We start from the raw sequence: 18193 nt of genomic DNA on the forward strand, positions 1-18193 counted from the left end.
GAATTTTTTCTCTTTTTAAAAAAATATCTTGAAAATAAGTATAGTATTTTTCTAATTTTATAGTTTGAACAGTGGACAGTTTTTACATTCTTTTGCTTTGTACACAAGAATGTGTAGTGTTTCTTGAGCAGTGATTGGGACATGCTCATATTATAGCATGTTATTTTATTTTGATAAAATGTCACTGATCAGCAATGTATATATATTTATATATTTGTGAATTGTTGGCTACTTTAAAGATTACTAGCATTAAATTAATTAGAGTAATCTAGTTAATTAGATTCATAATTATATAAATTACTAATTTTATCAAAACATGTTTGACAGTTAAATTTAACGGAAATATTGTTTATTCTGGACCAAAACTTATCGTTTGGAGCCAAAAAGGTAACACACCTAATATATAGGACCAAAAAAGTTTTTTAGGATAAATGTAAGGGACTAAATTTAAAATTTAATCTAAAGATTATGAATATATTGCGTTGCATAAATTGATATTCACTGATGCATTTGATACATCTCTTTTTGATAAAATTCCCTTCCTAGAGCGATCAATTATATCATTGTACAGTATACTATTCGTCATTTTTTTTTGTAAAAGTAATTATATGAGATCGATTGGATCGTTAGATTATGCGTTTTTATAACTATATAATTACTTATATAAAGTAGGTATCATTAGCAAAATATACAAATTCTTGCTAAGTGCTAATTAACACTAGCTCCTCACTCATGACTTTACATGTGACAATGTTATGTTAATAAACTAATTCATAGTTATGATGATTTGATATTAACAGACTAAATAGTTGTCGATTAATAGTTTGCAACTGTTGTAAGAAGTGAAATGAAAAACACTGGTTGCTCTAAAAATTTAAATATGATACTGGGCAAACTCTCCGGAACATTTATCTTAAATACTTATTTTTTTATTTTGATTAATAAATTCCAAAATCAATAAGTTTTAATCGGACACTATTAAATTATACCAATGAAGATTAATAAACCTTAATTAAAAGAGTGAGGCTTGACCTATACCTCTCTTGGATTGTGGAATACTCTATTTGCTCTAGCTAACTAATATTTCTATTTATCCTCAATTAATTAACTAGTATTATACTCCTATTATATATAACTAATTTAATAATTTCTGATTAATTATTAGGTAAGTTTTCGTGCAAATAGATCAGATGGTTCAAAATTTAAAAGTAGTGTACATTAATATAAACACAGGACAATATATAACCAAAAAATAATGATACAAAATACTAACTCCAAAAACGTTGAAACTCTCTTTTCACGATATTTGTGTCGATTTGCCCTCAAACAACCATGGCTGGCCAGCTAATTAAAACAAACAATAAATCGATTTTTATTTGTTTTCTAATTTTCATTGATTTTGTCTTTGCATATTTTAGCTTTAATATTAGCTTCTTTTTCACTTTTCTTTCTCATTTGTAGTGCTAGTATTAACATCGGTCGAGCAGAATTAATCCGATTCCGCCGAAGGATGGTTCGGAACACCTGTGGTCAAACCAAAAAAATGTGTGGAAAAAAAGATCTAAAGTTAATTACTACTATATAAATTTAAATTAATTACAATGGCATTTAGGTAAGTTTCTAGAAAACCCCCCTTTTATATACGTAAAGGCATTAATCTGCAAGCCCGGTCGAGCAGGATTAATCCGATTTCGCCGAAGGCGGGTTCAAAACACCTGTGATCAAACCAAAAAAAATGTGTGAAAAAAAAGATCTAAAGTTATTACTACTATATAAATTTTAATTAATTATAATGACATTTATATAAGTTTCTAGAAAACTCCCCTTTCATATATGTATAGATATTTAAAATATTAAATGGAATAGAATACAATGTTATTTGAAATTAAATGCAGCAGTTATAGTGTAATTTCCTATTTTTCGTTTCATCCTTTTTCCTTTTTTTTAAATCTACATTTACTTTTTTTTGGACTTTTATAATGTATTACTATTTTAGTAATTAATAATAGACATTTGTGTAAGTAACAACTTTCTTACTAATCATTTTTAAGATTGATGATTAATAGTGTGCTTTCATATTTTTATTTTTCTATTCATATTTTTTAATGAAACTGAACTAAGTTCATAAATCAACAATTCTTTGATAAAATAGATTAAAGTACTTCCAAATAATGAAAAATCAACCAAATTTCAAGTAATTATTAAAAAATTCATGAAACTAACTAAAAAACAAACATTTATAAATAAATAATGACAATTTATAAATAATGCTCAAAACATCCATTCATCAAAATAGAATAATAATATCATAAACCAATAAATTATTACTACTAAATTATAATTTTATAATATAAATAATAAAATCCAACACTCAAATTAAACTCTATTCAACTGAAAAGAATATCAAATTTACAAAATTATAAACTAAAATCTTAATTACATAATCCATACTATAAGCCAAAATAATAGCCCAAATAGCATACATAAACCAATATTCCTCAGACCCTAAATTAATGGAGTATGGTGTGTTGCCTTTTGCGGATTCCCTTCCACACACTCGCCTCTCCTCCCACCCGCTCGCCGCCTCCCCTTCCTCACCCTCCAGCTGCCATGGCCGGCGATTCCCTCATTCCCTCCCTCTAATCGGCGGAACGACTGAACACCAGCTTCCGCCTCCGTCGACCACCTCCTCTTGCCCGCCGACCCACTAAACATCAGTCTCCCCGCCGCTGTAAGGCACAATACCGCAGTCGTGCCTCTCGGCCTCCATGTGACATCCCTAACCCGAAACATGCATCAATTTGCATATTGATATATATATATTCATTTATTATTGCATATTTATAATGTTATATATATATATATATATATATATATATATATATAAGTGTGCTATGTGACCTTGAATAGCTAATTTAAGTACAAGTGCATGTGTAATAATACGTATGTGTGTGCATGGGGGTGTGTAGTGCATGAGAAATATATATATTTTGATAGTGATCCTAAATGAGATATAAATAATAGTAGTAGCATAGTTAAAAAAAATACATGTGTATGTGTTAGCATGTACGTGGCCACTAGTTAATAGTGCCACTAATCATATTGGACAAATGTCAAAGAATGGACTACATAGTATGCATGCTGCTTTTTATTTTAATATTTATAATTGATATCAGTAGCATTAAGTTAATTTTTTTTATATAACTGCCTTTGCATGTTTATATATATACGTAGAGGTAGTGAATTTGGAAAAAGAAAAAAAAGGGAGAAAAGGAAAAATGAAATAAAAGAAAGAAAAATAGAATAGTAGTTGGAGACAAGAATAGTAGTTGGAGACGAGAGCAAAAATTAGAAGAAGAAATAAGAGTCATAGATCGCAAAGCAGAATTGAGATTTTAGTTAAATTATTTATCTTAAGGTACGTATAAATCACACTTTTAATTCTACATGTTTTATTTGCTTCTTTGCTAGGTGTTAAACAAAATGAATGATTTGATTATATGATGGGATCCAATATGATTATGTGTTATTTGATATAGATGGTGGAATATGATATTGATATTTTATTGGTGCAAATGATATGTTTATGATATTGATTATGTGAATCATTGGATTAAAGAGGATCTGTGACAGCCTTGTACTGGATCTGAAATTTTAGAGGGACCTATGAGTCCAATTACAGAGGGACCTTCGGGTCAAATACAGAGGGACCTATGAGTCCAATTACAGAGAAACATTCGGGTCATAGAGGAATCCCGGGCAGATACCAGGCTTGACTGTTACAGAATAATAAACTGAATAGAGTGGCATATGTATATGAATATGAAATAGTTTATTTTTAAATTATGTTATATATTATTTCTGATTATATGTATTGATAAAAGAATATGCTTGATGTTTGTATCATGTGAGATTAAAGGTGGAAATTTATATACACTAAGTTGTGGCTCATTTAAACCACTAAATTTTTCAGGAATAAGATAGCAGTAAGTTTTGATTGACATGGGTCATAGGAACTCCACGTTTTATCAGGTTCGGCGGCTGACGCATATTGGCAACCTTCTCCTCCTCATCATTTTGCATGTAGATAAATGTATAGTATATAGAGTGGTGAGAGGGTTCACTACTTTACAAGATATTTTGAAATATGTAGCGGATAAGTGTTGGTTTGAACTTATATAATAGGTGTGTTCTATGAATTAGATAAATGTATTGATTGCGTTTATAATAAGAGATTTATTTATTAAAAGAGTATACGTCAGAGGGGTTGAGGTGTCACACTCCATATGAACCAAATCCATCTATCTCTCTCGCTCGCTGTCTCTCTCTCCCTCGCCGCCCCGCCTTCCTCACCCCTCGGATTGCCCCGCCTGCACAGCCGCGTCGCCGGCGAGCGACTCTGACTCTGACTCTTCTCTCTATCTCTTTTCTCTCTTCTTCCTCTCTCATCTCTATCCCTTTCTTACGCCACAGCCGCTGCTGCCTTCCGCTTCCACGCTAACGATGATACAATCACTTTCCGGCTGGTAAAGATTGGATCTTTGGATGAATCTGGAGATGGGCGAAGCAGTGGATGGAAATGCCATGATAGGGAGATGGAGGTGGTGGGTCTGCACAGATGCAGTCGTCGCCGTCGGACTTCTCTCTTCTTCCTTCCTATTCTTTTTCTTCTTCTCACCTCTCTCTCGTTTGACAGCAAGCACAGTAATAGGTTTTATTATCTGTAATTTCCTTGAGAAGCTTTCTATCCATTGGACCATTATTTGCCCAATCAATTTTGCAATTTAGTTTCGAGAAGAGTATCACAACTGTGTAAAAGAAAAAAATAATAATAATTACACAGTCCGCTCATACTTTCCCTCCAAAAAGGGTATCAAAGTCTTTTCATCCTACTGCTACTTTTTATTAGTACAGATGTCGTTACCGTTTCTTTTCCATTTTCCCCTTTCGCTCCTCTCGACAATTGACGATTGCAATTCTTATATTGCACATCTTTTTCTTTCTTCTTCAGCTCTCACAGTCTCTGTCGAAAGAGATTATCGCTAATCTCAAGAAATCCTTAAATAACTAAATTTAATAATCTAACCTTAGGCGAATGGCTATAATACAGTCATTTAGCACCACTTCAAAATAAATTCCTAATTTCAAACTAATCGAACATTATAATTTATCAGAATCTTGTCACAATCTCATAGTATCTTCATTTGCTAATGAGTGCTACTGTCTAAGAGCGTCAGCAATGGCCTCCGTCCCTGCGGAATTCCGACCGGCGTGCCAGAAGTCCGCACAGGACGTCCACCATTGTGAAAGGGAGGCACGGATACGGACATCCGCTGCGGACACCGGAGTTTCATGGCGTTCCGCGGATATCCGTCGCGACGTCCGTGCGAACGTCCGCCATTGCGTTGACTCCCACAGACGTCCGCGCGGACATCCCAATTATTGCATTAATTTTTTTTTATTGTGGGAAGTCCGTCGGGATGTCCGCCACTGTGCCGTGGGATATCCGTATGACGTGGCATCCGCAGTGGGATGTCCGTATGACGTGGCAGGAGGTGTTTTTGGGATGTCCGCGGGGATGTCCACTGGGACATCCGTACCACTGCTAATGCTCTAACTAGGCATGCACAACGGTTCGGAACCGGCGGTTCCGGTTCAAGATATGCATGAACCAGAACCGGCCCGCCAAGGGTCCCGGCGGTTCCGGTTCCGGTTCAAAAAACCGACGGTTTACTCGGCGGTTCACAACCACCGGTTTTCAGGCTGAACCGCCGGTTCCGGGCCGGTTCGGCGGTTCGTCCATTTTTTTCATTTTTTTATTTGTTTATGTATGAAATGTGCGTAACTAAAATTCAAAAAAATACAATAAAAGTTGCAATTTTATTGATATTACACGTTACAACAATTACAAATCGAAAAACCTTGAGGCCTTGAAGTCTTAAACAAAAATTTAAATACAAACGAGACTACTAGTCAACAACGAAGCTAATTACAAATGATAAAAACGACGTAGAAGTTCTTATAAAAAAAACTTATAAGTATATTATATATACTCTTAATCGGCGAAGGAGATCTTTCTACATAACTAAATTAAGGACATCTTTAGCAATTCAACTTTAAATGTTAAGTTTAGTCTAACAATCAACAATTATAGTAGAATTGTCAAAAGTTTCCCGGATTTAGCCGTATAGAGAAATCTACTTCATCGACTAGAGTATATACAAATACAATTATGTAATTGTATTTGTATATTTTTAAAGTAGGAACAAATGGAAAAAAAAAGAAATAAAGGAAAAAGGACTTGAACTCAACTTAAATTTAAAATTTAAGTTGAGGTACCTATGTATCCCCAATGCTCATTTGCAAAATAGAATCAAAGCCCACGTAATTCTCTTACCTTACTTACCAATTTGGCTTGGCCGGCGGCGGTTGACGGTTGGCCTACGATTCATCCCCGGTGAATTCATCTTGTGATCCCTCCTGACGATCATCCCTATCATTTTCTTGTTCTCTGACGTCGGCTTTGGCCCAATCATCAAGTAACATCACGACTTCCATATTTTTCGCCGAGAGCTTACTTCTTGATTCATCCAACACACGCGAGCCAATACTAAAAGCAGACTCGACGGCGACAGTGGAAGCCGGAATAGAAAAAATCTCCTTGGCCATTGACGCAAGGATGAGAAAATCTTTCTCGTGGGTTCCCCACCAATCGAGGACGTCGATTTGGGCGGGAGGAGTAGGACCTTCATCACCAAAGGAAAAGTGTGAATCGAAATATAAATCTAATTCACTTACCATACCTGAGGACCTTCCGCCGGTGCTGTAGCTGTATAGGTCGGCTAGTTGGGATTGCTCTTCGAGGTCATCATAATCGGCTTGAAATGCAAAGCCATAGTTATGTTGTTGAGGAGGGGGGGTCTTCTGACTTGGTGTGTATTGTTATACTTGGTTTCATATTCGGTGTAGAGAGCGCTCAAGTTAAACTCGAAGGTATGTTGGATAGTGGACCGGTCCGGGAGGGTTATTTGAAAGGTTTCTGAGAGGTCTACTCCAAATTCGTCACTGGCATCGGATTGGATTGCTTAAGGGGGCCAAGATCAATTGAACTCAAATTGTTATAATAAAAATCTAAAATCCTAGAGGTACCAGCTAATTTCCATTTTGGATCCAATACCCAATCAAAAACACGGTTGGATCTCACTGAAATACTTAAGTCATTTTTCAATCATATAATATAAAACATACATTAATTCAGGTGAAGAAGAAGCATTTTTCATTGCAGTTTTAAAACCAAGTGATATATGCATGCAATGCTCTAAAACACGTATAGCGGTGTAATAATAAACACCCGATAATTCAACAGTAGCATTTTTGAAATATTTGAACAATTTAAATAAAGCGACACTATGTTCCCAACAACTATGTGAAAGATATAAATCATGTGCGGGATATGTTCTAAAAAAAACACATAAAGAATCTTTATGAGTCAAAGTGGAATTCAAATAATCATATGTTGAATTCCATCTATGAGACACATCCATAGTAAAATTCGTATATCTAACATTCTTTTGATGACAATATTTCTTCCATGCTTTGCCAATAGCTGGCTTTTGATGGATTAATCTAACTGCAGTTCTAATAGGACTAACATGCTTTTGTCATAATTCAAGCGCATCTTGTACACATATATTTAAAATATGACATATGCATCTTTGATGAAAATACTTACCTCCAATTACCGGAGAACAAGCCGCAATCAACTCGCTAATACTTGCGGTGTTAGCAGTTGCATTATCAAAACCAATAGAAAATATCTTGTTGCATAATTGAAACTCATTCAAAACTTGTATAATCAAAGAAGCAATTTCGGGTGCAGTGTGTGGAGTTTCAAATTCTCTAAAACCTATTAAACGCTTGTTTAAAGTCCAACTATTGTCCACAAAGTGAACCGTAATGCCCATGTATGAATGACAGTTAAAACAATCAGTCCACACATCTGAGCAAATGATCACTTTGTGGCCCAAGTTAAACTAAATAACGTGCTAATTCAACATTTTTCTCTAAACATTGCCTAACGGTAGTTCGTTGAACGGTCATTCTACCTATTCTTTTAATAGCTACGTTTAAACCACTTTGCATAGTAACCTCAAATTTTTTGTCATCATAAACGTTAAAAGGAAAATGCTTCATTGCCGCTCATCTAGTCATAACATCAGAAAAAAAAAATTTGATCATATTTAAAAAGAGACGTACCTGACGAACCGAGCCACCGGGTTGGAAGTTTAGTTGGGTTTGGGTAGAGGTAGTGCCACATTCTACCGGATGCTTTGTCACCAAATGGCAACGGAGGGTGTCATATCCCCCACCACTCGAGAATTTGTACACTTTATCGCAATAGTTGCAATACGCATGAAACGCCGATGTCACTTCTTGAGAGTGCGGATCATGAGGACTTGGAATCACCACCGGGACCTTCTTGTAGTGTTTGACAAAAATATCAAATTTCAAAGCTTTTGTCGTGTTAGTGGGTGGAGGGGGAGTCATCTCCTCATTTCCGCCGGTGCTAGACGGAATACGAGAATGAGATCTATCCTCATTGTTGTCCGAGTCCGACGGTATAGCCACGTCGTACTCGTCATCTTGTTGGGAACCACCTCCCCCACCCCCACCTTGTTGCATTTCAGCGAGTAGCAAGGCGGTCCTATGATCTTCTTCTATCTATAAATATTATATAAGTTGAAGTTATAAGTATGAACACAAAAAAATTTATAAACTCAATTTTATGAAATTATGAAATATGAATTGTAAAAATAATTTTTCATTACTTACTTGCATGCGTTCAGCCTGCACTCGGGAAACCTTTTCCATAATTTCTCGACGACTAGGTCGCCTTGATTTTGAGGGACGACTAGTACTTTGATCTTGGGCAATTCCCTTGCCCCGATCACCAAGTCCCGATCCACCACGAGAAGAAGACATAGTGATAAATGAAAGTAGTATGGATGGAATATGTATGGACTATGGAATAAGTGGTATATTACGAGCACAACAACAAATATAGTAGTAAGTAGAAACTAGTAAATGGAGATTGAGAGAAGGAAATCCTTGTTAACACAAGAATGAGGTGAGTAGAAATGAGGGGGAAGTGGGATATTTATAGGAGTAAAATTGGAAGAAATAAATAAAAATAAATAAATTTCAAATTCGGCAGAAACCGTCGGTTTACCGCCTGAACCGGTGGTTCAACCACAAACCGGCAGTTCAGTCCACGGTTTTCTGACGGAAACCGGCGGTTTCTGACCGATTTTCAGGCCTACGCCCCGCACCCTACGACCTGCCACCTGAAAAGTCACCGGAACCGGCGGTTTTCGTCAGAAACCGCCGGTTTTCTTCAACCCTAGCCTGCACCCCTACGGACTCTAGCCCGGAATGCGCCGTTGGAACCGTTGAACCGCCGGTTTTGAACTGCCGGCTCACGGTTCAACAATACCTCGACCCTTAACCGGCACTTCTAAACCGACAACCCGCCGTATGGTTCAAACCGTCGGTTCAGGTTCATGAACTGGCGGGCACGAACCGGTGGTTAACCGCCGGTCCAGTTCGGTTTGTGCATGTCTAGCTCTAACTAGTTTCAAACGAATATATGTCCGAGTCATTCCAAATCACATAGTGAAATGACAGCTTTACCCCTCAACAACTATTCATCTTTTCCTTAATGGGCCTAATGGTAAGGTTAATGGGCCTCACCCCATGTTCGCACGAGCGGGGTGGCCCACAAATGATAACTTTTTATAAAGATAAAAGCAGCTCAATGTTTTATACCACTAATTAGCAAAAAGTATAAAGGCATGAAACAATAATTTCGAATATATGTAAAGGGAGAAAAATATTTTTTTATTTTAATTTATTAAGGGAATCAAGTGTGAATTGAGTATAATTAGGCGGAGATATGGAGACAATGATAGCATAAGGGATAGGGTTTAGTGGTAATCATGATTAAGGCCGCACGTGTGCCAACTGGATTCACAAAAGGAGATCTAATTAAAAGCTACTTTGTTTGGATTTTTAGTAGGAAAAAAGTATTTTGTAATTTGGATGTGTGTTTTTTCGAATTATTTTATGTATTGATTTCTGCTTTTGGTCCCCGAAATGAAGTTCTGCTAATCATGATCAACAGGTTGGGGGTTGGACAATTGAAAAAACTTAGCACGTCGATTAGATAAATAAATAAAATAATGTAAGCACATCTTGATTTAATTACAATTAGAGTAATTTAAGGGTTGTATTATATTTTCCTCCTTTATCTCTTGTATTGGAGGTACTCCCTTCTTCCCAATTTAAAACAGGTTTCTAAAAATTAGTGTTTAAAAGAATAGAGTTAGAAGAGAATAAAGTAAGTAAGAGCATTCGCAACTGTGTGCTTAGCAGATGTCTTAAGCACGCCAACAAGTGCTTATCCTCTAAATACACGCTGTGGATGGCCTAAGCACTGCTTCCTCTGTGCCCTAGCTTGCTTAAGCATGCTGTGAAAGCAGCTAATCGTAAAAAATAAATACGAATACAAGTACTTTGGCATGTAAAGGGCTACAAGTACTGGAATATAACAACTGAATAGTGTAAGTGCTTTTTCACGTATTCGAATATGAATGTTTTCAGTGAAGAGAGAATCAAGTACGAGAAAAAATAAAGCACAAGAGATTAAAAATATCAAGCGATTAATTTGAGAGGAAGGGAGTATAACATTATAGTACTACTTCTTAAACTAGGCACATTGAAGTAGCATAAAAACCATGATGGTTTAACCTAGTGTTTCAGTTATTGTTTGACATACAATATATGTAAGCTGTAGTTATTTTTATGCATCAACTCTCATTCGGATTGATTTAGACAATTCACAAATTCACAAGATCAAGGGAAAAAATCCTACTAATGAATCAAGAAGATAAAAACTGTAAGTTAAAAAAGATGTACCAAGAGATGAAGAACATGTTAACCAATTAGCAACTTCTGTAGACTGTATGATCATACGATGCTACAATAAATAATGGTGATAGTCTATTTCCACACAAACAATACAATCTTATCTTACTATATTCACCTGATTTCTTATGTATAAATGTAGTAGCACGACACAAAATTGATCAACAGAATTCCTATCTGCATTCAGGAATGGTGCAGATGTGGATTCCGATGGCAACGGAGCATCAAGGAGCTTAGCACAAAGACGAGATCCAGTCAGAAGGGTGGAGAAGAAGCAACCCCCAACTATCTCCTGTTGTTGGTAGCCTTCACCTTGTTTAGGTCGGCCAGTTCTTCAATGAGCTTCCGCTCTTCCCCGCTTAGACGTTTTGGGATCTCTACTTGCACTTTAACCAGCTGATCACCCCTCGTATTGTTCTTGTTCAGAAACGGTACACCTTTTCCCGCCATAACCAGAGTCGTACCTGGCTGAGTGCCGGCTGGAATCTTGAGGTCCACCATCCCGTCTACTGTGGGCATCTTCGTCGTTGTTCCTAAGATGGCGTCTATGTAAGAAACCTTACACGTGTAGAGGATGTTCGTGTCGTCTCGTCTCAGGACAGAGTCAGCAAGAACTTCTATGAGAACAAAAAGGTCTCCAGGCGGCCCCCCTCTCCGTCCAGCGTTTCCTTCAGACCGGACCCTCAGACGACTGCCAGAATCTACTCCGGCAGGAACTTTCAAGCTGATGCGCTTCGACTTCCTAACCCGGCCATCTCCACCACATGTATTGCAAGGGGTGGAGATTTCTCCAGTGCCACCACAGGTGGAACATGCCATAACCTGTTGGAAGACACCTAGAGGGGTCCTTGCTGAGGAGATGACCTGCCCTTGACCGCTACACGTGCTGCATTTAGACGCATTTGTACCTGGTTTTGCCCCCGATCCATCACAGGTGTTGCAGGTCTCAAGACGAGTTATTTCAATCTCCTTCTCCACACCAAACACAGCTTCTTTGAAGTTTAAGACCAGATTATAAACCTGGTCTTCACCCTCTGTGGCCCGGTTACGAGAGCCTCTTCCTCCCATGCCCATGCCACCACCCATACCACCCATTCCCTCAAACAATGACTCAAATAAATCAAATGGGTTGCTGAAATCCTGTAGCAGCGAAACATATATTAGAATGTTTTTTTATATCGAGAATAAGACAAACCATGTGATATTTTTAAGGCTCCAATTGTAGCAAAACGACTTACTCCCATGCCAGCGCCAGCACCTTTAAGTCCTGCCTCCCCATACCTGTCGTAAATAGAACGCTTCTCATCATCTGACAAAACCTGTAATAACACATCATCACTGAATTATCAAATTCTAAGAGCTAATAATAGCAAGCGCATTAGTTAGTAAGCAGTCATAAAGCATACACATTTTTATACCTCGTAAGCATTGCTGATTTCCTTGAATTTTTCTTCTGCTCCAGCTTCCCTGAAGTTATAATGAGATAGTTCAGCAATATAAAATCATGTATTCATTTCTTACCAAGTTATTTACTGAATCTCTGTTTAGCATAACAACTCATGACATAGTACTGGGAATTACGTCGAATAAACAGTAATTTTCTCCCAACAGGATGGTTTTAAGCATGAAAGAATTATTGGTAGTCAAGCTCAGTGTACCAGTCTATGCAGCACCTAAATATGGTTTGTTTGTGAAGAAGCTAGTTCCATTTTTTCATCTAACATATTTATCAACTATTGTACTAAACAAGTCAAAATCCAAGCTTCGGTGAGACCACAACTTCCAGCTACAACATACATATGAGAAAAAAATAAAGCCGACCGGAACAAAACTGACATGGTAGTCCAACAGAAACATGATATTATAACTTACTTGTTGACATCAGGATGGTAGCTCCTGGCCAGCTTTCGATATGCTGAAAACAAAATAATAATTAGAGGAATCACATTCAAACTATTAAACAGGAGGAAATGCAAAAAAATAATATAATGACATGGGAAATCCATCGCAATGATAGTTGTAGTTATACGAAAATGGTTATAGCATGTGAAAGTCTCAGCAACTCATCCAAGATGCAGAAGTCAATGCTCGCGAATAATAAGTGCGAGTAAGACTTACCACTTTTGATTTCGGACTTGCTCGAATTTTTCGATACACCAAGCACAGAGTAGTAATCCTGTGCAGGAAAATTAGTGTGTATTTATTTCTAAACATTGAGAATAAAAATCAAGGACAGAAGATCAGTTCATATTTGTTTCCTGTATAAGAAGATATCATGCCATAAAGCTATTACAGAGCACTTGAAGGGTGTTTACCTAAGAAAATGGGCAGCTATAAAAATGTATTTTACTATTTTATGTTTCTCTTAAACAGTGTGTGTTATTCTTCTTTACTCTTCTAGGATTACAAAAGCAGTAGACACCAAAAAACATGTAATAATCTCACTCTCTCAGCTCTAACAATCAGCCTAGCTCCTCTTCGATGATATGTATTATTGTATGTCCCAAAATTGGAAAGTGCACGCAAAGATTCTTGAGAATAAAAGGCCGAATTTTGTGATGCCAGTGACCTATTCCCACTTGATGCACTGCAAAAAAAAGAAAAATCAATGAATGAGGTTTAAGTAAATGCATCAAACACTGAAAGTTCAAATACAATATAAATAATGTTCATTTCAGAGAGAAAAATTACAGAGGAGAAAAGCCTGTACTATCTCTTTGCCAGACTCCAAACAAGAAGAATAATTAATTGAATATGTGTAAACAAATATCATTCCATACAAAATGGGTACTTAAGTTCTAGGAAGTAAAATTTTTAACTAAAAGGAAAATGGAAAGTGAACCATATAACCATAGTTCTGTAAACAGTCCAAAAAACCACTTTTTTGACCAAGATTTCATCACAGCTAAAAATTGAGAAAGATTGTGACATTTAAACGGCCACCACCAAGGCACTAGGGCCGGCCCCTTTTCACTCAGGTACCCATTCTAGGTGCCAGGCCCCCTCAATGAACAAGATGGCTCCAGGTATGTGTGTGCATGTGTTTTATTTTATCATTGATTCTTTATAAATAAAAATAACAAGAATACGAAACGGATGAGATAAGTCGTTTCAAACGGATGCCAAATTCCCCAAAAAGTGATGACATGGCATTGTAAACCATTTCAATCATACCACCAGAAACGTCATCGTGTTGTCTTTGACAACAACCAGTCCCAGCCATTTCTTTGATTAACATTAAATATACGACAAATATATGTTAGTTCTGGAATTGAAACCAATAGTAACAAAAAAAGAAGCTATAATAAGCCTATAATGCTAACCAGGATATAATATTCTAAAAGTTAAACACCAATTATAAATGAAGCTGCACCATTGGCGTAATGAAGTGTATACAATCGTTACATTTTTGGTGAATATTATTTCAAAGTCTTAAAGCGCTCGGTTAAAATTAACTAGTACACTTTAGTTACTCCGAATTTGTTTGCAACTTTGCATATATCATAAATATGATGAGTCTGACCCCCAAAAAAATATTGAATAAAGCTACTTCCTTCATTCCAGTTATGCCTAGGGTTCTGGGCTTTGATTAAGTCTAAAGAAAATCTAACGACAAAACAAATGAAGAAATGGTTTGTTCGCACCAAATAATTATGTCAAATTTGCAACAAATACAATATGAAACTACAAACAGACACCCACCAGCGCAGCAACAAAAAAAGACAAAAAAACAAACCAAAAGCTCACTACAAACTGCAATCGCATAGCTGAACATCACCAAATAAGGCACTAACAAAGTGCAATGTAACATACAAAAACGAAAGATGCAAAGAGTCATTGACTCAGTGTTCAAGCCATGCAAAATAGAGATCAAGAGGGTCCAAAATAAGCAAATGCAAACATTTCAAACAATTTAATTCAAGAAAAAGTACCAATTCGGGGATGGCAATAATCTGTTGGTAGTAGAGGGTCTTAGTATGCACTGAGGCTGAACTCCCCACCGGGTCACCCATGTATTTCCACAAGGTATGATTGCCATCCAGTCACCAAATGAGCATTAAGACACCAATTTTTCAAATTTTGTTACAATTCAGAATCATGGAATCCAGTGATGACCTAAGCAAATGAATATCAACTTCAAAAACTTATTAAAAGGCAGCATGTAACTCAATTTCAAGAATTAAAGATTAGAAAAGAAAAAAGATTCAAACTTTAGCGGGTATGCATCTGTAGCAACGAAACTTCACAAGCCTCAGTACAATTTTCAAGGATAAACAAAGTTTTTGCAGTTTTTCACTCTTTAAGTATGAAAAAACATAGGCCAACATTTCCGACTTCCTAGCCATTATACAATTGTGGATAAATTAGTAGCACTGACTGTTTGGGTAATGTATGAGAGACTGTGTGTAAAGCAGCTTACCTTCCGAAAACTGGTGGCCGGTGGCGAAGTTGGAGCCTGGAGCTAATGAGAGGTAGGGGACAGGCTTGAGACTTGAGAGAGATACAGAGACAGACAGAGGAGAGAGAATGGCAATTTGACTTCTAATTTCAGCCGGGTCGGTTACTGGCAATTTAACAGAATGACATGCACAAATTTAATTTCAATTGAGAATATTTAAGATTATTCTTTATTCAGGAAATTCAAGTTGCAATCAAGCAAAGGTAAAGAAATATAAATGCTCCTACTATATTGTGAAATGTCAATATTACATATTAGAATGAACTGAGATTCCTTCATGATTGTATAAATAAGTAAACATTTTTACTAGTACTATATTTATGGAGTCCATTTTTTTTCTTGCATTTAAATATTAGTACTAGAAAATACTGTGAAACTTCAGTTTTTCGTTTTGGATTTTGAGAAATTATTTTCTTGCATACTAATAAATCATTTTTTCTTACAATGCATAAGAGTGATGGAGTATAAGAAACACAAGACTAATAATCTAAAATTCACACATGTTAACATAAGCTGTATCTTATTCTTGGGACCTTGGGAATTTTTCTATGATTTTTCTGGAACAAATAAGTACAAAATATCTTGGCATAATTTAGTTTTCCACATTGATAGAATTTTATGTTTGACTGAATTCTTGTTAGCAACTGAAGATGGGACAGTGGAAATGAAGAGTGCTTGTTAAATTATTTTGATTATAAATCTAATATCTATCAACCAATTAAAATTAAATAAAATATCAAAGAGAATGTTGATTTAGCTAGTTGGACATACGTGTATTTTTGTCATTTTATTATATATTGATGAAAACAATTTTACCTACGAATCAACGTCATAAAAACTCTATCCTAAGGCCACCCGCAATGGGGCGTCCGATGGCGTCCATCGTCCTCGGGCGCAGACGATGCCCACATTGTGAGTGGCCGCCACCGTCCACGCCCTACGTCCGCGGTAGATGTATAGAGCGCGCCCTACGTCGCGGACGATGGCCTATCGTCCGCACCATCGTCCGTGCCATTATGGGCTCGGCGGACGATAGGCCATCGTCCGTGCCATCGGGCGCCCCATTGCGGGATCGGCGAACGATGACACGCGTTTTCGATTTTTTGTATAAATACCCCTACCCCACCTTCATATGTAACGTTTCATTTCACGATTTCATTCTCGAAACTCACATTTTTTTTATTACTACGAAATGGATTCAAGTCCCAAGAGTCCGATGTTTGGGCAGGCGCCTTGGCCGGGTATAGAACTGGGCGAATATCGACCGTGTACAAGCGCCAATGGGAACAGCTCCGCAAGCACTGGGACCAGGTGAAGAAGCAAATCAACATGTTCTCGTCAGGAGTACGAGAAGTGCGTGAGGGAGCAGGGGAGCGGCGAGAGCTTGAGCGACATGCGCTCCAAAGCGCTCATGTCGTACCAGTCCCTGTACGGCGAGTTCAAGCACGAGACCATCTGGGCGCTCTTGAGGGACAAGCAGAAGTTCCAAGGCGGGATTCTGCATACCGGGGCGACAAATAGGACGAAGACCACCGAAGCTGGTGGTTACACGAGCAGCGAAAGCGGGACTCGTCCGGTGGACCTCAACCAGACGTACGAGGACATTGAGAGTTCCGGCACACCGATGTCCTCCCTGCGTCCCATAGGCGTCAAGGCTGCGAAGGCCAAGGGGAAGGCGGCGGCGACATCATCCTCGACCGCCGCCGCCCCATTGCCGATCCCGCTCCCGACCCTGAACCCGACGGCCGCCGCGTATGAGCAGTTGGTAACAGTCTCGATGGCGAAGACGTTGTTGTAGACGCACAAGGCCCTCAAGAAGTGTACGGACCCCGCCGAAGCCGAATATCTCCGGGGGTTGATCGATGAGTTGCGCCGAAAGTTGGGAATTGCGTAGATTAGCCAATTTGAATCGTGTAACTTTTGTTTAATCAATGCAATCTTCGCCGATTTTTAGTTAATCGTTGTGTTTTTTAATTAGTTTGCATTACATATTTGAAAATATTTAAATTAATTAACAAAACAATAGTAAAACATATAGGGCGCGCCATAGGGTGTCCCATTGCAGGTGGGGGGTAGGAAGATAAAACTGATGACGTGGCGCGCCTTAGGGCGCCCCATTGCTAATGGCCTAACACTGGACCCAAAAATTCTAACTTAAGTTAGTTTTATTGCTATTTTCAACCCACGAGCCCTTAAGAGCATCTCCAATAGCGGCGAGCGCACCGGCTAGCCGATTCTTGGCGCTCGCCGGTCCGCTGCAGCCGGCGAGCGCCAAATTGGCGAGAAAAACGGGGAGCGCACGCCGATTCCCGAGCGCTCGGTGATGCGCTCGCCGATCTCCTGGCCGCCATTGCAGGCTCCAATCGGCGAGCGATCGGCGAGCAGGATTTTTTTTATTATTTAATTTTCGAAACACTATATATACGCGATCTGCACGTCATTTTCATTTGCACCACTTATTTTAACGAGTTTTTTCTCTATCTTGATTTCTGTATAAGATCAACAACGCGAAATGAGTAACGCGGGTGGTAGTAGTGGTGGTAGTGGTGGGGATGCTGAGGAGTTCGAACGACGTTTGAACGAACAGTTGGAGCCCTATACGTCCCGAGAGATCGGCCGGCTGATACAACGGGCCTTGCATCCTGCGGTACCTCGACCTCGACCCGTTGTCCACCGCCGAGCAGTGATTGATCGGGATCACGTAGCTGCACATCAGCGGCTATTTGACGACTACTTCGCATCGGAACCGCG

The 18193-nt window shown here is 38.1% G+C and overlaps 1 protein-coding gene across 1 annotated transcript; it reads right to left on the reverse strand.

The window, feature by feature from the left end:
• Positions 1-10981: 10981 nt before the first annotated feature.
• LOC121786429 (chaperone protein dnaJ A7A, chloroplastic-like) lies at positions 10982-15554 on the reverse strand. The gene is made up of 8 exons (XM_042185063.1): positions 15404-15554; positions 14916-15099; positions 13429-13570; positions 13102-13159; positions 12856-12898; positions 12402-12450; positions 12222-12302; positions 10982-12123 (listed from the first exon to the last, which is right to left on the reverse strand). Exons 2-8 carry the CDS (start codon positions 15020-15022, stop codon positions 11269-11271), a joined length of 1335 nt encoding a protein of 444 aa, XP_042040997.1. The 5' UTR covers positions 15023-15099; positions 15404-15554; the 3' UTR covers positions 10982-11268.
• Positions 15555-18193: the final 2639 nt, after the last annotated feature.

The sequence above is a fragment of the Salvia splendens genome, chromosome 2 (genome assembly GCF_004379255.2).
Source record: "Salvia splendens isolate huo1 chromosome 2, SspV2, whole genome shotgun sequence".
In the NCBI taxonomy this organism is placed as follows: Eukaryota; Viridiplantae; Streptophyta; class Magnoliopsida; order Lamiales; family Lamiaceae; genus Salvia; species Salvia splendens.